Source organism: Gymnogyps californianus, chromosome 4 (assembly GCF_018139145.2).
Source record: "Gymnogyps californianus isolate 813 chromosome 4, ASM1813914v2, whole genome shotgun sequence".
Classification (NCBI taxonomy): Eukaryota; Metazoa; Chordata; class Aves; order Accipitriformes; family Cathartidae; genus Gymnogyps; species Gymnogyps californianus.
In genome coordinates, this window is record NC_059474.1 from 50,486,740 (window position 1) to 50,513,879 (window position 27,140).

General features: G+C 50.8%; 1 protein-coding gene across 1 annotated transcript; it reads left to right on the forward strand.

The window, feature by feature from the left end:
• The first annotated feature begins 20,336 nt into the window (after positions 1-20,336).
• On the forward strand, positions 20,337-26,898 carry PPP1R3B (protein phosphatase 1 regulatory subunit 3B). Its single transcript, XM_050896735.1, has 2 exons — positions 20,337-20,371; positions 23,382-26,898. The coding sequence occupies exons 1-2, from the start codon at positions 20,358-20,360 to the stop codon at positions 24,271-24,273; spliced, it is 906 nt and encodes a 301-aa protein (XP_050752692.1). The 5' UTR covers positions 20,337-20,357; the 3' UTR covers positions 24,274-26,898.
• The last annotated feature ends 242 nt before the right edge of the window (positions 26,899-27,140 follow it).

Here is a 27,140-nt window from a genome sequence, read left to right on the forward strand (position 1 = left end):
CCAGGACTTGGCAGGTCTAATTGGGACCAGGAGACTTGGAGGCTCCTTACCCCAGAATAACCAGCTGACCACACCTTGCTCTTCCACAAACAGAAGTAAAACTCTTCACAAACAAAAAAAAAAAAAAAAAAAAAGGCAGAGGTCTTCCTTTCTATTCTGTTTTTCCATCCTCTACTTAATAGCTCCAAGTTCCTCCTTGCCCATACCCCATCTCTGGTTCTGCATTCAACACAGAGCGAACACCCCTGGCAAAGACATATTCTCACTGTGTCCCTTAACTGAGCTCATTATCTAACAGAGTAAAAACCCAAATCATGAGAAAAGTTCCTCCTCTTCCAGAAGCAGCGAACCCAACATTGCTCCAGCGTCACAGATATCCATTAGCATCATATCACTGTTTTTAGCTGCTTAATAAGGCATACCAAGAAAAAGAATTGTCTTTATCATCTCTTCTCTAGATGCACGTAACTTCACAAGAAAACATCTGATTCATCATTGCTTAGAAAGTTAGCCTGGCTTTAACATGCCCCCAGAACAGTTCCTCCCCACCCAGCTGTGACCAGATTTCTTTTTTTAGAAGGGACTTTGGCTTTCTGATTTCCAACAATCTGAAGATTTTTCCTCCTTCTCTATGTACTGAAGGCTGCATCTGCACTTGGCCACTGCTGCTAGGGTCAGCCAGAGCAGGGACCAGCTCATACACATCATGGCTTCTCATCCAGCTTGCCCATGCGTGTTCCCTCCATGAACACCACGGTGCAGGTTGGGATTTGGGTACTCTCAGTCCTCACTGCCAGAAGCATAGTTGGTGCCCTGGAGCAGGATGTCTTCCTTGACTCATGATATCGCCCTGGAGTCACTGATGCCTGCTCTCAGTGTTTGCATTAAAACCTCACCTACTTTGATTGCTCCAGGCCTGGGACGACAGTGCAGCCCACTGTGATGTGAAGCACACAGTGAAGGCACTCATGCAGTAAGCAGCAGCAAACCTCATCCTCTGCCAACACTTCCAGGGTCACTTCTTTAATGACTCCAAGCAGTACCGAGAGCTGCAGGGGGAGAAAGGAGGCTGTAAAACAGGCCAATCTGCCCTCCTCTCAGGCTATCACAGCAGATCTTACTTATTGCCAGTGAGCAATAAAGCATTATAACCCTGGAACAGCCTGTGCTCCACATATCACCTCCCTTTCTTGTTCCCCAAGGAGCTTTCAACAAAATTAAGGGGGAAAAAAAGCCACAAAGAATAAGAAATGATGCTTAAGGAGGAGAGAGAGAACTGGGAAAACACGCAGTTCTCCCCAAAACCTCACCCAGTTTCCAGTGATCAGCATTTCTTGAGCTAGACAAGATGTCTCCATCTAACAGCCCTTGATGGCTTTTTCTTCAAGGTATCCCTTTTTGAACTCTTGCAAACCTCAATATCCCACAGCATAGACTTCCTCCTCTCAGCTCTGCACTGTGGGAAGAAATCAGCTCCACCTGCTTCCTTGTAACAGGATGCCCAAGAGCTTCACCTGGTGAAAGACAGTTCCTCCTTGCCTGCTCACAGCTGTACCTCATCTGTCCTCTCAAGGCGGAATAACCCTACCCTGTTCCTGGTGTAGAAACTATCCCAGACCTTTAAAAATCCTTGGTACTCTCCTCTGGCACTGGGGAGACCATAGCTGTGCAAAGCATCTGAGACATGGACACACCCTGGCTGCAGACAGAGTGCTGCAAGCGGCATTTCCATTTTGTTCCTTTCCTAGCCATTCCTAAGGTCTGCCTCAGACATGGTAGGGGTTAATCCATTCCTGGGCATCCCAAGACCTGCAGCTAGCAGCCAGGTGCCTATGAAACAGGGCATCCCCACTGCTGGCACAAACTGGCACAGCTTCCTGTTGATGATGTGCTCTCCTGGGACCCAGTGTGGCCAACTCTCACTCTTCAGCCAGAAAAGGGGCTTCGCACCTTGCACCATCGGCTTGGGTTTGAGCACAAACCCAGTGCAAATCCCAGATGTAGGATTCCATGTACAGGAGTACTCCTTGCATCTCTTCCTCTACCATGCAGTGAGTTACCACGTATTTCCAGGCTAATTCTTCTCCAAAAGCTCTTTAGAGGCAGACAAGAGCATGTTCTGCTAAACGGCTGAGTTACCTCAACCTAGCACACAGAGAGAGAGATGACAAGACCAGGTGAGCGCTGACCACGAAAGCTCTCCCATTGCCTTGCAGAATGCTGCTCTTCAGCATCAGCACTTGCACTTACTGGAGCAGATGGCACGGTGCACTCCAGGGGAGAGAATGGCAAGTGCTGGAGACCCAAACTGCTTTAAAGTAGATGCACACGTGTTTTTGTTGATCACAGCCCGTTCATGTCTTCCTTCTTGATTGGCAGTGGTGGAAACAATATTAGCTGCATGGGAAATGTGCCTTGCTGTCTGCTTCTCATACCGCAAGAGCACAGAAGACACCTTTTGGTGTAGGGTTCCAGGCATGGCATGCTAACATCAGGCTGTCCGCAGATCACCTTGAGGATTTTAGCCTAGGAGACCCAACAGTTGTGATCATACAGCTGGACTTGGTACAAGTCTGGTCACTTCCCAAGCACATGTTTTGCTTACGGACTTTTTTCACCTTCCCCTCTCCTGCTAGGTCTCCAGACCATCAGATTAAGAGATGAAAAGCAGTAGGATGGGGTCAGCCCCTTGCAGTCTGGCATCACCATGCAGCCCCTGCTGCCAAAGTCCATCACCAGCAGCTGTTCCTCTTACCTAGCAGATACCAGGAAGGTGGGCAGTTGGAGCAAGAAGGGCATCAGCCCAGGCAACTACAGCTGTTTGCTGTTGTAGGGCCCACATTTTGCGATGGGCTTTGGTATGTGCTGTATTCAGTCTTTCCTGTTGAGTGTCTGTCTGCCTTGAGTCTGGAACAAGCAGAGAAATCCCAGTGCTCAAGCAAAGGGGAGGAGCACTCCGGGAACATTCGATGGGAGCAAAAGACATAGGCAGGGTTGGTATTCCTCCCTGGAATAACGCTGCCTAAATCCTACTGATTGCAAAAGTCTCATGCAGGATGAGCATTTTGGCTTTATTTCATGACTCATGGCAGCTTTGCTCCCTGCCAGATCGAACTGCACCACACACTGCTTTACACTGACTGGGCTTTTAGGCCCATGCAAAACACTGCTGTTGCTGTACTGCCCAAAAGCAGGCACACGAGGAGCTGGGGCTGCGTCCAGAGCATCTTGCTTAATCCCACAAATACCAGTCCCCACAAAAATAGAAACAATCGCCTTCTCACATAGGAGCTTGCTGTATCAAGTTTCTAGCGCTCACAGCAACCAAGATAAATTAGTATTATCTTTGTGGCTGGTAGATTAAATGGTTTCTTTCCTGTAATGTTAAATAAATGAGGGATTTTTTGTGTGTTTTGGGGAGGCAGGGGGTTTGGAGTGTCTCCTTACCTTTATGACATATTGTGCCCACTTAATTTTTTGCATCGATGACATGGAAAGTGTGCTTGAAGCCAAAAATGGAGCATGTTTGCCATACATAGCAAGTGTGTTGGCAGAGAGAGGCTGGTTCAGCTAATCAAGCAGCCTGCATTATTTAAAACAATCCTAAACCTCCAGCAGGCCCTGCGGTTAGCACATCATCTCCAGAGCTCAGCATCTGGGACAATGCTGCCGTGGCAAACTCGCTGGGATGAGACTGGGAAACAAGTGGAGGAGAGAGCCCTGTAGCCATGGCTCTGACACTGCCTCAATTTTCATATAAGAAGTATTCAAATGGGCTTGCCAAGACTGCTTTGGAGGCTCGTCTCCCATCTGAGGGCAGGGTTTTCATTTCCAAGATGTAGTCTTTCTTTCATTTTACTGCCAGAATTTTAATCAACTTCAAATGAATAAATGCAAAAGATTTGCCTACACGCTCACTACTGCTCACTGTAACTTCATCTTGTCTCAGGTGGCTGTTGCTAAGACACCGCACCAGCTCTCCCTGGAAAACCTGAGGGAAGATTTTTAAATCTCCTGTAATTTGGCCTGTCTGTTCAAGTGGGATGCCCAGAAGCTACTGAGGTCCTGATTTTTAAGGTGTGCAAGGCCTTTCTCAGAGACTGGCAGTCTCCCAGGAGGTGCCCAAATGCACATGGAAGTGCTGATGTCCACCCTCCAGAGCATAGCCGCGTCTCGGGAAGCGGGCAGTCTCTGCATTTTCCCTTCAAAGCAATGTGGGAGTGTCGGTGCTGAGCATTTTGTTGTCCCTTGGAGGGACTGTGCCACTAAGTCCCAGGACATAAAGCGCTGCACTCATTTTCTTCTTTTAGGGTGGCACCCTCTTTTATTCCTCCCAGCTCACTCTGGTTTAACCCCATTTCCTACAAGCAGGGGTTGTTTGATATGGGCCATTCAGTCTGTGGGTCCCTTTCTCAAAACCTTTTAAACCCACAGGTCAACAGCAAGCCATAGGTCAACATTAGACACAAGCATAAAGGTCTCCAATACATCCCAGTTGCAGGAAAATCAAGCCCAGTAGAGGCGGGAGACCTCCTGACAGGACCTCCCTTCATCCGTGCAGTGCCATCAGCCAAAGACACGGAGCAACAAGGCAGTGTGGGCTGCTGGCTCTGCTCTCCACGAGACCACTTGCTTTTCTCCTGCCCTGAGCACCCTCGGGATACGCTCTTGTCACCATGAAGGAAGAGCTTCGCAGGGAACAGTAGACTTGTGACCTTCAGCGCACCTCTTTCCTGCAGTGAGTTGATGGAGCCAATCCCTTTGGAAAGCCCTGGGGCTTGCTGTAGCAGCATGTCTACTGCAAACTAGAGCTCTGGGCAGCCACAGATTGCAGCATCTAGCACGAATGCATGACCCGGCTACTTTTTTTCTGGGAAACAAAGACGTGTAAGCCTTGGGACCATGACTATTGGGCTCTTGCTTCCTAAGAGTGGAGCTGCACTGATCCAGTCAAACATGTTTGCCGTGGCCTTGTGGCTTTTTGGGAAGTACCAAGGGGCAGATGACACCAACACGAGCAGATAGCACTGCCTGAGCTGGTTGGGAGGGATATGGGGAGGGTGCATGGGATGCTGTCATGCAGGAGATGCTGGGTGTGATTGGCATTGCATCCCGCATGGTTGGGTGGAGAAGCTGTCCTGAGCAGGCTGTATGTTGTGGAGATACCAGGGTAAAGACAGGGCAGCCCAAAATCTTCAGCATGTGTGAGCCGTCCACATATCTAATGTATGCCAGGGTGCAGATTGCCTTATTCATGAAGAAAACACACATATTTAACCAAGCATCTGCCATCACAGCCCCCATCTCCAATTAAGGCTCTCCTACTCCCTTTGGGGAGATGATAAAGGCTATAGGAGATGAAAGTACCTGGGACAAGCTCAAGGGCTGTAGAACTTCCTCCCCCATTAGCCGCACATGCATATAACCTGCCAGGCTGTTTGGTTTTTCAGAGATAACCCTGGGGTTACACAGTCAGGAGCGCAGTCTGTCTGAGCCTGCCAGCGCCTCCCAGCCTTGGTGAGAGCCCCAAGCCCAGGCAGCCTCCAGGGCAGAGCACAGCACAGCACAGCACAGCACAGCACAGCACAGCACAGCACGAGGACCAGAGGGCATGGTAAATAACTGTGGCTTATTTAAACAGCCCCAGCCTGGCAGCAAAAGCTAAAACAGCAGGAGTGAGACTTTGGCAGCTTTTGGCCTTGCAAGACTACCACGAAACCAGCCACCAGATGTTTCCTCAAGCACCCTGCCTACCTCTGGAGTAAGGGGTGAAGTAAGATGCTTAGTCTCAGTGCAGACACCCAGGGTTTAGCCCCTGTGGGGGTGGCTGGTGTTACGTAGTCACTGCTGAGCCACGCCAGCCTGGCAGGGCACAAGCACTTTGTCCTGAGGGTACCTGAGAGGCGATCAAGCACCTGCCAAGGCCTGGCCACGTCCCAGCAGGATGCCACAGGAAGGCTTCTTCACAGAGGGGAGTCTGACACCCCTAGCCACCTGGGGGGACATACGGGAGCCTGGTGGCCCCTCTTTCCAGCTGCAGCTCAAGGCCTGGCAGGGGGCTGTGTTGACTTTGTGCTCCACGGCTGCACAGGCACGTGTACAGAGCTCGCCACCCTGCGCAGCAGCTCTTCTCAGAATAAATCTGGCACTTCAGTCCTGAAGCTGGCAGCGCTCACAGCACACCACCTCCATGTGATCGGCGGCCAGCACAGACCGCACAGCTGCCCTCCCGCTCCCCATGCAATAAGGGCAAGAGGATGCTCCAAGCCAGGCAGGGAAAGGCCCCACTGGGTCCTGTCATATGTGCCACCTACCACAGGGGAGCTTCAAGACCCTTCCTCAGATCCCCTGTTTCACCGTCACAGTCCTGCCATCAGGTGAAGCAGAAGGACTATTCCCATTAGCTCAGCACTGGGCAGAGTTAAGGTGATTCAGTCTGAAATTCCTTGATGCTCCATTTCTGGCTTTTGGAGCCTACTCCCTGGCCGTGCTCAGTTTCCTGCACTTCTGTGGAGATAGCAAAGCTTTCTACTGCTACCTTCAGCCCTTGTTTCACTTTGCTCTTGAACGCCACTACAGGGTAGAGAGAGAGAGAGAGAGAGAATGGAAACATAGTGGGCCAGGAGCAGAAAGGAGGAGAAGGCTGGGCAACTGTCTGCAGCTGGTTTCCCAATAACTCTGCGTGAGTTTGGGGAGAGGATTGCTGCCAGAGGATTTTCAGCATGTTTACATTGCATCTCCACTGGATATGAAACAGGCACTTTAACTCAATGGACTCTTTGCCAGCCTTTCAACCACCTCTGCGGAGCTGGGACTCCCATGTTCCTCTTGCATTTGCAAGAAGGGAAATACGGGTTTCCTCTGCCACCTTCCAGGCCTGCCTAGAGGAGAAGTCTGGGTTAGACTAAACTCTGTGCCGACAAGGACCCTGAGGAAAGGGCTGCACAGAGGCACTTGCTCAAGATGCAGCTGCCTGTGCCTCAGGCGGATCAGCAGCGACCTCCCAGGTAGTCCAGACAGCCAGGGAAAGGGAAACCCCGCAGTCCCCAGAGGGATGACAGGGAGGCCACAGTGCTGCTTGCTGGAGGCATCTTCTGGAAGGCATTTGCTCACCACATTTGTTTGAAGCCTGGAGTTAAGATTGAACTAATCAGACATTAGCCCTGTGCACCCCAAAGAGCACCCACCACCAACACAGGAGACCTTGCAACAATATCCACAGAGCACACATCTTCGTTGGCTACAACTGCTCAACGTGAGCACCTGCTTGCTTTTGCCTCCAAACTGAGTCCAGGCTGAGAATTACAGGCATTAAACAACTGAAAAAATTTGGAGAGAGCTTGAATATCCTTTTTCACAAGATGAAAGGGAGAGCAAGGTTAGGACATGGTTTACTTGCAGGTTAAAAAATAGTCTCCAATAGTCACATGGCCACACAGTAGCTGGTTGCCACTCTGTTTGGCACTAGGCTTATCTAGCATGCTCCTCCCAGATGCCAGCCCATGCCTGTCTCTTGCAGTCTCTAGCTTCCCGCAGAAAGGACTATGCTTTACCTCATGCTGGGACCTATAGATCAAGATATCTCAGATGACCCAGTAAAGGAGCTCAGGAAAGCTCAGGGGCCTCTTTTGGATGACCCTCGGTCACTGTCGGACCTGGTCACTGAAACAGAAACTGGGTCACAACCTCTGGTAAGAGCAAAACTCATCTGGCATAGGAAAGGCAAACCATGAGGGAGCCTCCAGTCGCTGCTCCAGTTTTTGGAGCTGAAACCTGACTTTGATCTGCCCCTGAATTTATACCTTGCTCTGACGCCAACGTCTGCACTGGCTTTGGGTCAGACGCTTCAGCCCAGACTCCAGGAGATTGCCTGTGGACAGGACGACGATAAGCACCACTGCAGAGTCCTGTGAGACACGGAAACTTATGAAAACCATCTTTTCCCCTCTCCCTGTGATGTTCCCTAAACCAGGTCAGCACAGCAGCAACCCATGATGAGAATTCTATGGCTGGCTGTGCCTCCAAAACCTCACCCAGGGAGGAAAAGGCTGAGGCTGGGGAACTTGGAAGGGCAGCAGGGAGAGCTGTGCTCCACCATGGGGCCTGGGGCACCCCGGAGGGAGGCCAGGGAGGGCTGTGCAGCTTCTGGGGTCCTACCTTAGTGGCCAAGCTTGGTGACCTCTTGGATGACATACTGACAGCAATGCTTTTGCATTTGAAGCACGGGGCATGTGCCACACAATTCGAAGGGCTGCCTGGCACTCTAGGAAGCAATAAGAAACCCAGCCAGCAAGCAGCTGGACCAGGCAAAGCAGTCCGGCATGCATGGCTCGGCTGGCAGAGCCACTCCTCATCACCCAGGGGTTCCATGGAGGCCAGCTCAAGCTCTGCGGACCGCCCGACAGAATGACCCCTCTCCTCTTGCAGCTCCTTGTAAGACAGGCAAAGGACAGTCTCCACAGTGCCTTTGAGACACAGCACGTGTCACTCGCCCCATGCGAGTCTCCTCAGGAGTGAAATGCGACACTGAGTGTGTGGGGCAGGTGTCACCTCCTTGCATACCAAGCCCCACTGCCCCAGCCCATGTGTCCATATGAGGCATTCCCCAGCTGCCTATATCACTATTTCAGGACCACTTGAATTCTTGGCTCTTATCAGGCTTTTTCTAGACACGTGAGCTCTTGAGCTCAAATGCCACTAGGCCACATCTGGGCCCTTCCCTGTCCACGCGCTGAGCCAGCTGCATAGAAGTTGGGGTGCCAGCATTGACATAAAGGGCAGCTTTTGGATGATAAAGTTTGAGGTTTTTGCTCAGAGGATCACAGAAATCACAGACTCTCAGGCTGCTACTTCTCATGGCCCTGTTTATTATCAAGCAGAGACTCATTTCACCTGCCACAGGGCAGGCACCTTGGAATTTTACACCAGTGATGCTCACCAGTGCCCTCGCTGCCGGTCCCAGCTCTCCCAGTACAGGGTGGTTGGAATTACCAATGCTGCCTGGGTTCTCCAGCTGAAGCATGTGGGTGGAGAAGCATCATCTCAGGATGGCCATCACTACCTGTCCCCACAAGTGATTTCAAGCTATTTGCAGACCCCAGGAGCACTTCTACACGGGAGCCCTTGGGTAGGGAGGAGGAGTTGGGCAGCCTTGCTCTTTGCTCTGCAGCTGTCCCTCTGCCCATAGGATTTTCCCTTGTGTGAAGATTTCTAGGGAGAAATTCCAACATACCTGTGACACTGAGCAAGCTTTTTTGTGAGTCCTTAAGCTCAAATGTGGTCCATCTCCCCCCGCACCCTGTCTGGTAGGGAGCTATGGCAGATGCCTGAGGAAGAGAAGAGCTGGACAAGCCTGTAGTGATTCCTCTCCGGATTACTTTCCCAGCCAGCTCAATTTGCAGATCAAGGTTTTCCTGAAAAGGCAGGAGTGTCTTTGTGTGCAACAGTGGCATTTTTTCTTCTGTGAATGTGTCTGGTCCCTTTTTGAACTCACATCAGTTTTTAGCATCCACAAGGTCCTGTAACAGGGAGTTGCACTTTTTACGTACACCTCCTTTACAAATGGAAAAAAATATGAATGGTCTGATGCTAGCAGCTGATGGGATGACAGGATCTCTGACATAATCTTCATTCACGTAGAAAGTCTTAAGCCAGAGTGAGTGGTGAAACAAACCAGCCAAACTTACTTAAGATAACAGCACAGATGGCAGCTGAACGCGTCGTGGGTAACAGTGATACCCAGCACGAGCCCATCTGATCTGCAGCGGGAGCTAAGGCAGGCAGGAATCTTCAGAGGTGCCAGAGTCACATCGTGCGCTGTGGGCAAAGGTCTGTGAGCCAGATCACTTGCGCACAGCCCACAGATAGGCTTATTTGCTTTACACAGAGTAAGATACCTCTGTATTAGTAAGAGATGCACGTGTTTACCTTAGATTAGGATAACTTGGCTTTCGCATATTTGATTGCTTCCTACAGATTAGGACAATTTTATATTGGTAAGAAATTATTTAAAGGAAGGGCTTTGCTCTGAGACAGTGTAGTGAGCTCATGCTCATCTACTACTTCCTATCTGCAAAAGCTTTGGGACCTTTACTAAACCATTTTGAGAGTCATCCTTGTTTTCTTTCTTTTTCCTCTCTTAACCACATAATGCTGGATTTCATACCACACTGATATACGAGTTCTCCATGTCTTATCTGCCTCTCATCATTCTGTATTTGCTCATTGTATCACATACTCTTAATTTTAAGCACTGTGGTTTTTCGCCTGTTCCTGTGACAGCCTTGGTCCCCAGAGATGGGTCTGTGAACTCCCGCAGACCACAATCAGGAGGATCAGTAGCCATAGATACTTTCAGGGGGAACAGTTTCAAATGGGGAAATATAATATAATCATACAATCATGGACAGCTTTATGTGGAAGGGAGCTCTGGCGGTGTCTGTCCCCTCCCCACTCCTCGTGTGAGGGCCACCCTCAGAGTCAGGTCAGGATGTCTGGGGCCACATCCAGGTGAGGCTTGATGGTCCCCAAGGATGGAGATGCCACCACCTCTCTGGGCCATGTACTGCTGCCCCATTCTTCTGCAGCAGAGTGGTTTCCACCTATCCCATCAGAGGTCCCTGTGTTGCAGAAGTGCCTGTTGGCTCTTGTCCTTTCACCGGGCACCTCTGAGAAGAGTTTGGCTCTGCATTCCCTGTCTACCACTCAGGCAGCGGAAGATGCATCTGCGGCCCCGTCGGCCAGCTCTCCTCAGGGCTGAAGAAGCCCAGCTCCCTCAGTCTCTCCTTGTACGCCATGTGCTCCACACTCTCACCAACTCGGTGGCTGCTGCCGGGCTGCAGCTTGTCCCCATTTCTCTCGCACCGCGGACCCAGACTGGACACAGTGCTCCACGTACAGCCTCTGCAGTGCCCGGTGGTGAGCAACACAGCCCTGATGATGATTTAAGAGCCTCAAACTTTGGAATGACCCGGAAAAGGCAATTAAAGCTGGAGTGGGGCGCAATGCCTTTGACATATCACAACCGCGCCGTCCGATCATAAGGTGATAACACACCCTAAGGGAGAGTGGGCTGCAAAACAAAGGAAGTCCACTCAATAAATAGGATGCATGCTCACGCAGATAAGAAATGCTGGGGGCCCGCAGTGCCATGATACGCGGCAGCCAGGCCCGTGACAGACTGTCCTCTGCAGTGTCCGTACTACACAGGAACATTGCCTGCTTTGCAATGTTGGTGTCAAGTGTCTTCCCTGCCCTGAGGCAGCTGCCTCCAACCCTTTATTTAGAGATTTATTTTAAATATATTATTTAACTTTAGAAATCTCTATGGTCTGCTTTGCACTTAAGTCTTAATTTGCAATTTATGCTTTATATTTTCTATTACAAATTGTATATTGTAGTGATGTAAAAGCATATTTATTGCCATATAATAGATAAATATGTATTTTCATATTTACAAGTGTCTAATGAAACATATGCCCTTCCCCCCTCTATTACCCAGACTACAGGGCAGCAATGAGCCAGGAGTACTGATGAACTTGGCCCGCAGCTTATGTGAGAGCTGAGGTCGAAAGCAGCCAAGCACTGACACGTGGAGCCAGCTCCGTGATCAAAGCCCCTGGGTTAACCACGGGCCACTGACTGCTATTTATAGCTGCCTTAGCTCACATTTAAGCAGAGGCTTTAAAAAGCTCAGAGGCAGTTTGGGTGCCAGTGTGGCTCTGTCCTGCACGTGCGGCACATGGTTCATTGCACGAGAATGGTGCAAAGCCCAAATTGTGTCATTGCACAGGCTGGATCAGGGCCTGGCTGTCGAGGAGGCCACAAACAGTTAATCAAATAGTACTTGATTATTTTATTTGATTGAGCTAAGAGCTAACTCTGCCTGCCTTTTGGAGGACCCAAGCGAATCCCTTACCTGAGGAAACCCAACCACAGCCACAACTCTAGTGGCTGTGGGACCAAGGGCTACAAAGATTGTCACAAAACTGTCAAACAGCTCAAACCCAGCTCATGGCAGCAACAACCTGAGCTACATTAGGCCTTGTAAGGGCTCCCATGGAGGACCCAACCAGCAATGACCTTGAGGGAGGGGAAGTCGGAAGACTGGACTTGAAGTCATTTCAAGACCGTGCAACCAAAGATAGTTGACAAAATTGGCAGCATTTGAGGTGGGTCAACCCTCTGTGGGGCAGCCAGCCTAGATATACAGCCCTTCTCTGGGATGTGACAGCACCTTCCTGTCTCTGGGATGTGCTGATGATGAGATCCGAAGCACTTTGTGAGTCTCAGATGATAAGGTTACAGCAACCAGCTTCAGAAAACACAGTGTTTGGTCTTTTCCAGGCTGTCGCCACACCGTGAGACTGAACAGCACAGGAAACCTTGTGTTCTGAAGTGACCCTTACACGAATGGAAATAATTAGTGCAGAGAGTTCGGTAAGGTCTGCAATTTTTCAGCATTGCACTACTAGTTTTGATGGAGCGGTACTGCACAAAAGTGAACTAATGCAGTGCGGGTCAAAGTATTTTTGAAAGATTAGGAAAGATGGCCTACCAATAGAGACCGAGTGACATTTGGCTTTCAGAAAAAATACCCGAGTTATCACTGCAGTTCTGGAGGTGGAAAAAGATCGAAACCTAAGACAGTTCAAAATCTGTGGGACCAGGTTTCTTTTCTCTCTGCAACTGAAAAGCTCAACAATAGCTGATGTTCTGCTCTTTGAGCTTATTTGAGCATAGAGCATAACACTGAACTCTTACATCTTTCCATACAGACAGGTAGTTAACACTAGCATACACATCTTTGTGCAGGATTGCGCCCATGTATGAGAGTCACATTGATGCCATGTTGCTGTCCTCTTGCACAAGACATGAAAAAGCAATATGGCATTCACTTCCTTTCTCAAAAGCCAGTCATCTGAAATACAGCAGTCACCGGGGATGTTCAGCTGCTATGCACTATTGCACCTCTCCTAGATTTAGATTTGTCTCTCCTTTATCGGGAGCAGATAAGTCAGCAAATCCAATTTCCAGCCTACTTGTGATGACTTTCAGAACCATCATATTTATTTCAACTTACTGATTTTCCTACAGCCCCTGGCTATCGCTGCTTTTTGCTAGCTTTGCTGGTGTCACCTGCTTCAGATCACTATAGGCTGGTCTCCCATCTTACAAAGCCAAAGACCTTCTCCTTCACCACCTGCTCTGTCTGCACCACCTTGATCTGCCTTCCAGCTCTTGAACTTCTGCTCAGGAACAGTGGCATCCAGGGAAACCTGATGGACACCAAGCAGTTTGTTTTACTTTTGGGAGGGGGTTGCATTTTCTTTACGCTGGTTTTCAGCCACTGCAGGATCCCAGCGGCTGCTGCTCAAAGCTGGCAGCACCCTCCTCTTCCGCATGCCATCCCATGCAGATGGAAGCCAGGCAGATCGGTAATAGGAGATGAGCAAAGACTAGAGGAGGAGGGTTGAAGGAGACAGCCAAAAATGCTCGCAGGCTCCATGGGCTTGGGACACGCGCTATTCCCAGCTGTCAGCACTGGAACGCTGCTTAACGTACTGTCCGATGGCCTGACTTCCTCCTCCCCGACCAGAGCCAGCGGCAGGCTTCCTATGAATAACTAGCCTGCTTTCCAGGTCCCATCAGAGTTATTCCTGACCTAGGTGTGTCTCTTGTTTGCAGGCACATTTCCTAAATTCTGCCTCATCCAATCCAAGTTTAGAAGACCTTGCTCTGGTGCAAAGATGCTGTGCATAACTGATTCCTGCTAGGTGCAGATGAGATTAGCTAGATTTTGCGAGATCAGGCAGGGAGAGAGCTGTCTCTGCAGGATCCTAAGCGCTCAGGAGAGGAGGCAATGCCAAGCTACCTGCAGACAGCAGAGGTATTTGTATGCACCAAACCTGGGATGTCAAGTGACCTACTTAGCTGCGTTTAATGTCCAACTTCAGAAGTACAAGAACCCCAGAGAGGGCTAATTTTTGCTAGCAGTCAGTTTCTGCAAGAAGAAGACGTCAAGCTTCTGGATAATTGGGTAAATCCTTGAATATCACCAGTTGGTTTTTTTTTTTCCCAGGGATTAAATTAAAACTTTCAAATAAAAAGGCCAGGTTACACTTGAAAAATGTTTTCAAAGAATGCAAAGGCTGATGATTGGAGTAGCTCCAGATGACCTCCTTTCCCAGCACCCTCTGCTCAGCTCTTGCCTTTACCATTGACATTGCCTTTGGTACTTGCTCAAGATACCATTTAAAAGTCAGGCATCTTGTTCCTGCTGATTTTCGGATTCCCTCTACAGTTAATGCACAGAGATAGGCAAGTCCAGAAAGCAACGGATCCCATCTTTCATTGACACTAATCTTAAGATGAGACAAAATACTTCATGGAGGGACAGACCATTCTCTGCTGCAGCAGAGAGAGCTTGGATACTGACCGAGGCTCAGCTGAAGGGCATGAACCCCTGAAAGGAGGTTAGGATTGTATTTATCATCACAAACTACATGCACTCCTCAGTCTGGCCTTTTCTCTCTCAGCAGCATACAAGTGACTTTCAGGCAAAGCAGTCTCTCACACAAAGATAAGCCCTCTGAGTCCCCAGGCCTGGGTACATGCAAGCTCCCAAGACATCTGCCCCACCAAATAAGGCTTGCAGTCTTTGTAGGGCACCAAAGTTAAAATATACATTGCTTCACTATGACTTGTGCATCTAGGGCAGATCCAAGTCCAGCCAGTTGGACACTTGTATGGTGTAAACAAGGCAATGCAGCTTGTCTGTCAATGCAGCTGGACTGATTCAGCCTGCCTGAGAGGAGCTGAACATCACATCAGTGTATCAATGGAAATAGCCCAAATTCCTTTTTATACTCTCACCGCTCCAGCCCAGCCCTTGCTGTCCCTCTCCTGCAAAAGCACATTGGGAATTTGGAGGATCTGAGGTTCCAGTCCAGGCTGTGTCTTTATGCTCCTTTTCCCCTTCATGTAGGAGGGCATGTACTGCTTACAGACAATTTTGTTTGGTTGGTTGGTTTTTTTTGTTTTTTGTTTTTTTTTGTTTTTTTTTTTTTTTTTTTTTACACATCATAGCTGCACAGCCAGGTACTCCTGGGTTCAAGCAAACAGCAGAAGGGATGGAAAGCCACTGTGTTTCTCTGCATCAACTGAAGTGTAACAAAGAAAAGTTTCTGGGACGTCAAGCCAGACATCTCCACAGTGCATGCTCTCTAGGGGAAGGGATGCTCTCAAGAAAAAAAAAGTAAGGATGAGTACACAGTTGTTGCACTGATTTGTGCAATCTTGGGGCAGACAACCAACCTCCTTTCTTTTGCTGTGATTTTTCCAGGACTTCACTGATGCGAATGAAATCTGTAGACTGCATGAAGGCAAGGTCTTGGAGCAGCTCTCTGAAGAGAACATCATAGATGTTGAGAAAGCAGGAGGTACCCTTCTCTTCTTGGAGGGGCTCTCCCACTCTTGGGTCCCAATCTCTGGGGAAGAGGTTGCTTTAACCTGGTACCATGCACATAGTGTCTCACCTTAGCACTGCTATAACATTTTTGACAAGCACGTTGGATGCCTAGCCAAGGACTTACCTCTTTGTTGTTCCCGTTCCCGCCTGCCTGTCATTTGGTCGCTCTGCTGTCATTTTGTCTCCTTGTGCTGCCCTTTGGGCTCTTCCTTCACTGGAAGCCCATTCCCTTTTTCTCTGTGGGTAGCAGCTTTCCCTAAGGCATTTGCAGTAACTTATTTGCATTCCTTCCCTCCCCCATAACCTCCCTTTTTTGCAAGGATTTTCATGATCTCTTTTGCTGGGCATTTTTATTACTAAGAACCAATAGTTTTATACTACCCAGTCTTTTTCTAGAACACAAAGTACCAGGCCAGGCTTTGCATCTGTCCCCATACTATCTTCTCTGTGCATGTTGGGCTGCAAGGGAAGGTGCCATGGTCTTCAGCAGGGCAGAGTACATGTTCCTCGGGGTGCTCGACCACGTGCGCATGCCAAGATAAATATCCTACCTCGGGCCTGAAGACAATGTACTGAAGTAACTCCTCATTTCTGGACAGAGCTGGGAGAAGCAGTGGGGCCTCTGCCTTGGAGCACAGCTCCCCAAAGCACAGTCAAGAGCCTTAACCAAGAGCAGAATTTCCTTTGATACTGGGGCACATTGAATGCTCTTTGCTTAATTTCCTGGGATGGCCACAGGAGTTTGAGACCTATGGAAAGAAAAGAAGGGAATGCCATCACGCGACAGGACTTCTCAAGTCTTTTCTTTGGTGGAGCCGTGTTTGCTGTGACCCTACAGGAGCTGGACAGGGGCCTGGGACCACAAGGAGCTCCCAAGCAACACACGTCAGACCTCAGCATGTAGCTGCAGCTAAGACCAAGTTGATGGTGAACCGTAGAGCAAGAGAAGCCATGTTTCGTACAGATTTCTGTCACGTTGTCCCTCTCTCCCACTTTCGTTATCCCAGCTTTTTCCACCGCTCCAAGACCAGCCCCATGACACATACTACAGCTGGCCAAGGGGCTGTCAGTGCTGGCTGGCCAGCTGGTGCAGACACTGACCGGCCAGCAGGCCACTGCAGCCAAGCCCCACTCTGCTTTTGCTCAGCGAGGATGCTCACTGGGTCTCTCCCCACCAGCTGTTGATTCTCACAAAACTTAAAAGGGGTCTGTAAGCTTCCCACTCCCCCATCAAATGTGGCTGAAACCCACTGGTATGTCTACAAGGGACAAGGGAGGACTGACAGCCAGACAGACACCCAGCTCAGCCACAGATACGTCCTTTCTGGAGGATGGCATATCATGCTACCGACTGCCACCGCTCCTGGGGCTCTGCACTGGCCTGGCCAACTCTCCCACGGTGCCCCAGTGCTGCCCAAAATAGCTTCTTCTGTTTCAGTCAGGCTTTCCTCCCTGACCACATGCCCTCAATGACAAAAATTACTCCAAAATTAGTTTCTCCCCTTGCCTTTTGATATGAGGCAACATCTGATTAAAATTACTTCAGAGTTACCCTCACAGCCTTGTCACAGGCAGGTGGACTTTAACAAAAACCCTCCTCTGCTTGGTGCAAGCATCGCGGCCTGGCTCAAAGTCAGCAGCAGCAGTTTCTCAGCGCTGCCGATTTGGAAATTGCTGGCAAGCGCCAACATTGCAACAGCATCAGCCGCACCACCACGGCAGGCACCGTCTGCCTCCGTGGGCTGCTGCGGCGAGCACAAGGAGCATGGCACCTTTGCTGCTGCCACGAGGACTTCCAGCAGCCCAGGGATGGAGACCTCCCCACAACCACGCTGCGGGGTGCTCCCGGCCAGGCTGGAGCCACAGGCGGGTGTAGAGGTGCAGGGGGCTGGAGCCCCTGTGCGCATTGGCAGCGATGAGGGATGGCAGCTGGGGTAGTAGGGAGAAGAAGGTAGCAGGAGGGGGCAGCTGATTTGGGAGAGGGCACGAGGTGTGGGATGGGGTGCCCCATGGCAGCAGCCCTGGCACGGCTCCCTGGGCAGCGCTGTTACATCAGCCATTCCACCGGTTTACAACGCTCGCCCTTGAGCCTTGGCCCCGCAGCCTGCTGCGATGTGCACATGTTGCACAACACCCCCAGCCCTGCTCCCCTTCCCTGCTGGGGCTGCACGGTGGCCGGCTGCTGGGAGGCCAAGCTGCCGCAGCAGCCTGCCGGTTCCCGACAGGGAAGCGAAGATGCTCCATCCACCCCTGCCTCTAGCAGGATACCGGAGGAGGTGGCAGGACCAGGAAGGGTCCCCAAGGATCTACTCAAGCCTGCTGGTAGATGTGGCTCTTGAGGGACTGTGGCAGGGGAAGGAGGGCTGCCCCACAGGAGAGACGGAGAAGCTCTGCCTCCCCTCCCGCAGCAAGCCAGCGGGGCTGCACCCCAGGGGTGCGGGAGCCACCACGTCCTGTCCCAGGGGGCCCTGGGGTAAATGTTCCAGCTGAACCAGGAACAAACCCGAGGTGAGACCTGATGGGAAAGTGTCATGGATGGGACTGGTTCTGCAACGCTCCCCCAGGGAGAAGCACCCCCGGAGCCTCTTCCGATGCCAGGGAGCAAGCTCTTCCTCATCCCTCAGCAAGGCGGGAGGGGCGGAAAGCTGTGGGGAAATCACAAAGACCACTGTTCAAGGGCCTAGCACAGAGCTAAATATAGCCACTATCTCAGCTCCCCAAAGATAACAGCCTGTGTCCACAGCCCACCACAACGCCCTGCCCCAACTTCCACCTACCTTTGCTTTGAGGGCAAACACTAAGCAGCAGTTGTGAAACACCCTGCCCCGCTCATGGCAAACAGGGCTTGTATCGCGGGGCAGAAATGCGCCCTAAGCCACCTCGCACGCATTCCTTCCTCGGCGCTAGCTGGTCAAAACCCACACAGCTCAGGGGCTAACCAACATCTCCCTTGGCACCTCCGTAGTGCTGAGCAGCCAGCAACATGCAGGAGAAACACGTGGCAGAGCAGAGCGACAAGTGTAAGTCACGTCGGGGCTTCCCAGTTTTTGGGCTCATCCCATTAAACTCACCGCTTCCACCTGAATCTCTCTGGTGTCCCAAGATCAGCAACACTGAGCCAGGCTGTGGTGGCCCTGCCTGAAGAAGGGGAGGCAGCAGTGGAGAGGGCCCATGGGCCGTGACCACCTTATCGGGTCTCTGTCTATTGCTCCCGGGCAAATCTGAATATGGGTCCCCTCATCCCTGCTGTAAACCTCATCACTAAGTAACATGTGCTGAAATCCCACCATACCCTCAGCACATAAAATATTACTGTAAGTCTGCAAGACTCCTGCAGTGGGTACATCTTTCAGCTCTCGCTCCCCAACTTTAAGTCTTATCTAAAACCCCTTTATCTAAAAGGGGTTTATAAAACAAAAAACAGCGTGGTTTTTTTTCCCTCAACAAAACCCTTTTACCTTGTAGAGTAATAAGTTTATGAAATGGCAGCTTCGAGCAGGAAGTCTCTGGCTTTAACAATAGCCGTGTGTGTTTCCATAAGTTAATTGAAAACAAATGTTGACACTTCAATCCTGCTTTTATGCTCTGTAAGGGAGGCGAGAGGGAGCAGCATTGCTCGCAGCTGTGCAGTTAGAGGCCAGATGTGGCACAAAAGGAGGTAAATACTATTATCCCTACCTTTACTGTGGGGAGAAGGTACATGCACCATCCCCACATTGCAGCAGGCTTTACAGCCTCGGCTGCTTGCCCACGGAGGCAGCATTTGTCCCCAAAGCTGCTTCCCTGCCAGGGTGGCCAGCTCCACGAACACTTTTCACATCTGAGGACAAGCAGACTCAGGAGCAGCCCCGGGGAGCAGAGACGGGAACTGGCGGCAGGAGGGCAGCTGGGGAAGACCCCTTGGCCCAGCCGGCCCCGCAAAGCAGCGGGGGTCTATGCCAGAGCATCGACTCTCCTGGCAGATGTTTTCAGGGTGTCGGAAACACCTTCCCAGCTCTGCACATGCGCCCGGACAGGGATTCCCCCGGGGCGGGTCTCTGTGCCAGCTGGGTCCCACAGGTGTTTTTTCCTACCGTAAGTCACCTCTATGAGAAAGTCATTTTTTCCACTCCACACCGTAAGTATTGTCTGGAAAGAGGATTTTGGAGTATCCTCTGGAGATTTCTACCCAGTGCCAGCGCAGACCTGCAGCCAGGAGCTGCGGTCACAAGATGTGGATGCATGAGTAATCCTCCTCCCCACCCACCCCTGAGCACCCAAGCACCCTGGGCGAGCTCAGCTGAGATCAGTGCCCCAAAAAGGCTTTCCTGCCTCAGAAACACGTTCCTGTATGTTCAGCCTTTATCTGCTTAGTTGCGACGTCCACAAAGCCCCACTCTGCCCTTCTGGGCAGGTAGGGACTGCACCGTGGCACAGGAGCCACGTGTTGCCGCAGTACAGAGAGGGTCTGGGAGCATCCAAGGCCTGACACAGAGCTCGTACCTTCTGCCAAAACAAGCTGGCCCTGCTCGGGGAAAGGCGGAGGGGCTGACTTAGCAAGATCCCTCCACAAAGGAGAGGGTCCCTTAGGTTTGAAGGCCCTGGGAAGCGCTGGCCCCCCGCTCCGCCGGGGGCTCCCCATGAGCAGCCGGGCATCCCCCCGCCCGCTGCGCCCCGGCTGCACGCACCCCCCCCCCCCCAGGGGCTCTCCCCCGCCGCGGCCCCCGGCCCTTCGCGTGCCGGGCGCCCGGCGGCCTATTGGCCCCCCGCCGCGTTCGGAGCGCGCTCATTGGCTGCGGCGCGGGCTGGCCGGGCGGGCGGGGCGGGGCGGCGCGGGCGGGCGGCCTTAAGGCGCCGGGTCCGGCGGTGCCCGGGTGGCGGTGAGCTCGGGGGTGTCGGGACCGGGCTCATGTACTGCGCCAGGTATGGTTCCTGTGGGGCTCGCGTCCTCCTTCCCTCCGCTGCTGCTGTTTGGATTCCCCGAGTGCCTGCCGTGCCCGCCAGTGCGGGGCCGCAGCACCCTCGGGTGAGCGGGAGCGGTACCAGCGCTCCCTGCCGCGGTGCTGCTACCGGGGGGGGAGGGACGGGACCCTCTAGGCTTGGCTCCCCGGGTGAGCCGGGAGCGGTAGCCCCGGAGCGGCAGGGCGCGCCTCCGCCGGGCTCGCTGAGGGTGTCCTGGAGCCCCGGTGGGGCTGGGCGGTGCGTCTTGGCTCGGGTTGGCAGCGCTGCTTTTGCTTGCAGAAGGGACGGGCTGTAGCAGGGTTAGCGTGTCGCCCGGACCTCAGGTAAATGCTTGTGAGAGCGGGGCTGTGCCCTCGGAACAGCTCGGCCTTCCCTGAACCGGAGAGGAGAAGAGAGCAGAAAACCCGAGTGCTGCTTCACCCAGCAGTGTGTTGTGTCTAAAAACTTCTGGCTTAGCAGCTGCTGCACGTTGAGCCCTCTGCAAGAGGGTTACCTGTTTACAAACAGCACTGGAAGCAGAATGGAGGCATTGAAGGGTTTTGATAAATGTAGGTGTAAATAATTCCTTTGCTCTGACTTGCTTCTCCTTCCTAGAAATAGAGGAGGGAAGAGTGAGCAGTGATATTCTCTTCTGGAGAGGCTAAAGCTGCAGGAAGATGTCCAGAGGCAGAATCTAGTCTGTCTTCCTCTTGAGAAGAGGGGGAAAGGAATCAGCCCCTGTACCTGTGTAGGGCTGCCTGCCTTGCACCGCTTGCTTCCTAGAGCTCCCTTTCCTGCGTGAACTCTCAAAACTATTTCCCTGCTCCCACCTTCAAAGCATCTGAAGTTCAAGACAGCCAACACTAGTCCCAAAAGGGGAACCTTCCTCTATTGGCTGTGAGTTGGGCATCAGCAGGCTCTCAAGTGCAGAAAGAGATGTCTGGGGTATAAAATGAGCTGAAAAAGTTTGTAAAAGCATGGAGCTCAGCCTAATAGTTGGTATGAAAAGCTCTTGCTATAGTTCTTAGCTTCGAAAAAAGCTCCAAGGAATGCAAATCAGGCTGGATATTTCATGCCTCTTCATTCTAAAAATTGTGAATAACCAAGGCTTACTAAGAAACCTGACTTCTCAGCAGTTATGGGAATTCAGATGAATAAATTTCTCTGGGAAAGGATGCAATGTGGATGAAACTGGCCCAAGTGAAAGAGAAGCATTGGAGGCTGCATTCATTTAAAGGAGGAAATGACCTATATAAAGTGTGCGTGAATAAAAACTTGGCAAAACCAGGTAGAGATGAGCAGAATGATGTTAGCAGACAGGTGGATCTGCTGTCTGTCTTGTACAGCTGCCCTTGAGCTGAAAGAAGGCTGAAGGAGGCATGCAGAAGGAGTTAGCTGGTGGGTGTGTTGGGAAGCAAGTCTTGGCACATGTGCTCTGAATAAACAGATGCCCTTGCTGAATGGATGCTGTGAAAGCCTGCTCAGAGCTGCTCTGCTGCTGTTGCAAGGTGGGGAGTTAAAGCGCTGAATTGGAGAGCGTAGCTCTCGCTTTTTCTTGGCATGGGGGCACCAATCAAGTACTAGAGCTGGCTGTGCATGGCTTTGGCAGCTGGAGCTCTGCTGCATCACATGGCCGGTGGCCGCTGCTACTGCTGCTGGCTTGTCCTGCTCTGTGTGGTGGGAGCAGCTTTGGAGCCTGGCCTGCAGCCAAACAGGGGATTTTTATTAAGGGAATACTCTGTGTTAAAGGCCAGCTGCAACGCAGTTGACTTAAAGGGGATGTGTGTGATAAGTCTGTCCAGCAGTTTATCCAGAGCCAGGCCAAAGAGAGTCTGCCAAAAGCATCCAGCCTAATCTCAGTGTAAGGCAAGGAGCGATAGGTACGATGTTCTGGGAGCTGTTTGGCTGCAGAGGCAACTCCAGGGCTACATCTGGCAAGGTGCCGGGTGGGAGCTGCCCTAGAGTGGGTGTACAGAGAGGGATGGTGCTGCATCCCTGGAGGAACGGGCTGGATGCTGGAGGAGGAGAGGCCATAGTGGAGGGGCACATGGCCTGCGCCTTCCAGGGGAAAGGTCTTGTTTCCAAAGGCTTGGTCAGCCTTGAGTAGGTGCGTTGTTTGGCAGAGCCCTGTGGCTATATGGGTGTTTCCCAGGGGCTCAGCACAAGTGCTGTGGAGGCTTGAGGTGTGAACTCTGCGCTGGAGATAAAATCTGCTGGGCCATCTGAGTTGACATCTGTTTTAAAGTGCAGTAGAGGGAAGAAAGAGGCTCCTCTGTAGTTGCAGAGCGATGTCAGCTAAGTCTCTACCCTGCTGCTGTATATCAGACTGTTGCTATCCTTACAATACCACTTGCAGGCATTTTAGATGGAGCAGTTCTGGGAGACAGTGATGAGCAAAGCATGTAGCTCAACCAAACGAGTGCTTTTTAGCCTCTAAAAATACCAGACATTTGGGGTTTTATGAAAGGTGAGGTCAGTTGCATACAGCAGCTTGTGACAAACAGAGTTCCTGCTCCTACAAAAGCATCCGTTGCCCTGGGGGGAGTCTGTCCCGGAGGGAGGAGAGCGCAGCAGGAATACTGCTTTATGTAGCATTGGAATTTGATAATCTCTGGATTTTGTGAACATCAGCAGGACTGAGCCATGGGTTTTGCTTTGGGTTAGAAAGGCTCTGGAGCCTGCTGTTGCTAGCCTAGTAGGGCAGTGCCTGTGTGTGTCTTCAAATGGTGACTCTGTCCCTGTAGCAATTGGAAGAAATCTTGTTCAAGGGCACAAGAGGCTCTGGTCCTGCCACTTCTGCTGTAGCACGTTTCTCACCATGTCTGTAAATCACACCATGCAAGTACTTGTCTTTAAGCTTGAGGGACTTGTGGGGTTGATGGCAGCAAGTTTATTTGGGATGGCTGGGGGGGAAGTGGTGTAGCGTTTGTCTAACAAAAGTCATATTAAAATGCTTTTCTAACATGAGCTGACCCTTCTTCTCATCTTCCAGAGTATTAGACTATTTTCCTCACAAACAAGCAATGGCTGTGGATGTAGCAATGCAGCTATACCTATGCTCTTCACCCTTGCGGAGAGAGAAGTGTGCCTGCAAAATTGCTCCGAAGCCAAGCAAGCCGTTGCGGCCCTGCATCCAGCTGAGTAGCAAGACTGCGCTGAATGGACCAGAAGAAGCAGCAAACTCCTTCACACACAACAAAGTGAAGAAGAGGGTGTCATTTGCAGACAGCAGAGGCTTTGCTCTGACGATGGTGAAGGTGTTCTCAGAGTTTGATGATCCACTAGATATTCCTTTCAACATCACCGAGCTGATAGACAACATTGTGGGCCTGACAACAGTGGAGAGGGACAGCTTTGTCCTGGATTTTGTTCAGCCCTCTGTGGACTACCTGGACTTCAGAAACCGCCTCCAGGCAGACTGTGTCTGCCTGGAAAACTGTATGCTAAAGGAGCGATCCATTGTGGGAACAGTGAAGGTGAAGAACCTCGCTTTTGAAAAGACTGTGAAGATCAGGATGACGTTTGACACCTGGAAAAACTTTGTAGATTACCCATGCCAGTATGTCAAGGATACGTACGGAGGGTCAGATCGGGACACGTTTTCCTTTGACATCAGCTTGCCCGAGGGAATTCAATCCCATGAAAGAGTTGAGTTTGCCATCTCCTTTGAGTGCAATGGGAAGGTGTACTGGGACAGCAACAGGGGCACAAATTACAGAATCATACGGTCAGAACTGAAGTCTGCCCAGGAAGCTGCCCGCCCCCCACGGGGCCCTGACTTCAGCAGTGCCTTTGACCAGTTTGGGAGCCCTCGGTGCTCCTATGGCCTCTTTCCTGAGTGGCCCAGCTATTCGGGCTACGAGAAGCTAGGGCCTTACTACTGACCCAAGGACAAAGTCCTGATTGACTAACTGTTGCTGGTGTGTCTGCAGGCCTGGGAGCTGGTCTGAACATGAGGCATACGGAAAGGTGGAAGAAGTATGGCTCCATGTAGCTCTGCATAAGCCTCCCAGCAAAACCAGATGTGCTCTGCTGGCCATGGGCTTATAGTCAGGGAAGCATCTCTGGTGTAAAGGGCTGCCTTCCCTGCCTCAGCTCAGATAACTGGCTCTCCGGATGCTCAAAGGACCAGGAGCTGTTGCTCGTGTGTCTCTTCAGTGCTGCTACTCCTTCCTCTTCTGTAAAGCTGCTAGTCTCCAGGGAAACACTACAGTGCTTATATCATCTGTCCAAGCTATGTAGTGGTGGCTGGTTTGTATTGCTTGCCTAGTGTTAAAAGGCTTTTTCAAAATATGTTCTAGTATTATATTTTTAGTGGGCTGTACTTCAGCTGCAGGGTTCTTCTTGCAAAGCTGGCCTGTGCCTGTTGGGTAATAGAGTGGTTGGCTTGCGGGGAACAGTCTCCTCTCCTTGCATGTGTCCTTGTAGTGTGAGGTCCTTCCTACTGGAGGCAGAAAGGGTGTTTTGGAAATGAAAATGCAACTGTGATGACAGGAAATGTGGCCCTACAGCCTGCCATATTAGGAGATGTATGTGCCCATGGGAGAGGATCTGATATGCTTAGTCACCAGTTGTTTTATCAGCTGATCTTGAAAAACTCATTATACCCTTGGTGTTACCAAAAATAGAGATTAGCTGTAGCTGTGTGGTGCTTGTAACACAGCTGTGGGTTGACAGCCTTGACTGCCTTCTTCAAAACCTTCCTGTTTCTTTAATCACAAGTGATAGATGATGCTTTTTCTCCTTGATGGACATCTGAAGTCAGCTGTTGGCTGTGCTGGGCCCTGAAAATGCAGTTCTTCCTCCTGTGGACTGTAAAACAGGGTTTTGTCCAGCCATATGTGCAGGAGGCTGTGCTTAGGTGTTACAGGAGCTAAACACAGATGGACCACATGGCTACTCTGTGCTGTGTCCTGTTACAAGAAGGTGACTGTTGTGTACCTACTGTGGTGGAAGTGCCTTGACTGAGAAAGGGGTGGTTATGTGCAACCCCAGCAATGCTTTGGGATAAACAGGCTTTGGAAATGATGTTGCTTTTAAAAAAGATTTCCTAATGGTTTATTACTCCGTGCCATGGACTGCTTGGCAGCTAATGGTGTGGCACTGCTCACATGTGAGGATGCTGTGGCCATACTGGATGAACATCAACATGTTGGGCTTCCCTTGCTGTTGTAGCAGTAGCTGCCATTTCAGCTTGTAAATGCCCAAACTTTGCATCTCTGTGTCTGCAAGAAGTGGCTCACCCCACCTGTGCAAAGAACTAGCTGTGAGGAGTGAGAGATGTGGGGTTATCATGACACCACCACTGGATGTGAAACAAATCATGGATGTGAGCCATCCCTATCTTCAAAGAGGTGGCACGTCTTCTGGGCCTGTGCTGAGGTGAGGTGGCCAGTTTGTGCAGTGCCGAACAGCCTCACAAAGCTTCTTGCATGCTAGTTGAGCAGAATAACTTAATCCCTCAGCTCAAAGGGAGAGTGCTGAATAGTTTGTAGAAATAGAGGTCAAGGGAATCTTTACTTTTTCTAGTGCATAAGCTTTATATGATTTTTTTGGGTGCCTATAGTAGCCTATGGATGGGCTGGAGAGAAGCAATGGGCTAGACTACTTAACTTTTTAAACGTAGCTTTTAATTCTGGAGACTACTGTATAAAATACTTACAAGCTGTTTTACCCTAACTAGAAGGGATACTATGATCACTGTTGGATGCTGAAAGGGACAAGAGCTTGCAGGAAGAATAGCTAGCCTTCAACTGCTGCTTTTTCAAAACCCAACATCAATGCATGTCATCACTGTGCTTGATCACTTAGTTGAGGTGGTAAATCTACGTGCTAGCCCAGAGCTCATCAGGCTTGGTTCCTCTGTTCAAACAGCTTCCTGAGTCAGCCCTTATAACCTGCATCTGGTCTCCCTTGAAGGGACTGTTGCCTAGCTTGGCTTGAACCTGGTTTTAAACTTAAGGCAAGTCTGAGTGACACTTTTTTTTATTTAGTATATGGTGTTAATGCTGTAAGACACTGACTGTAGGAAAGTCATGTTCTCCTGGCATGCTGTCATGCCTATGGAGAGCTGTTTGTGGGCCGAAACAAGGCATGTATGTCTGGGGTGCTGCGGATGGTGGTATCTCCTTACGGGCCTGTTTGTTTTCAGGCTGTGGATGGGGTGTGCTTAGGGAGGAACGTGGAAGATAAGCTAGAAGAGCAATGCCATAAGTAAAAGCTAGGCTGGGAACCAACTATTTGACCAATAGTGGTTTAAAAATACTACTTGTGGCCTTTCCCCTTTTCCCTTTTTCCATTGCCAATGTGAACATAGAAGTGAGGGGTTGCTCTCCTTGCTCTATGCCTGGAAGTGCCTTGTGGGGTGTTTTGCATGTTTGTTTTTAAAGGATATTTTTGTACACAACATTCAAGTGGAAATGCACTTTATAATTGCCACGTAATGACTCTTTTAAAACTATGGTTCTGTTTTTATCTGATTGTTAAAATAAAGGTGGAACAAAATGTTGGCTGTGTATCTTGCCGTCTTCTTATTTAAACACCCACGGGGCTGGGGAGGTGATTTGGACACGGGACCAGCTTCCTGCAAGCGGCCATTGGCAGGGAGGAGCACACATCCTCAGTGGACTCTGCCTGAAACAGGAAAGAACTGCCTATTCCTGCTGCCTTCCTGCGAACACAAATGCTTCCAGAGCCTCCGCAGCCGCGGGAAGGAGGAGAGGAGCCAGGCCCTTGTCTCCGTGCTCTTAAG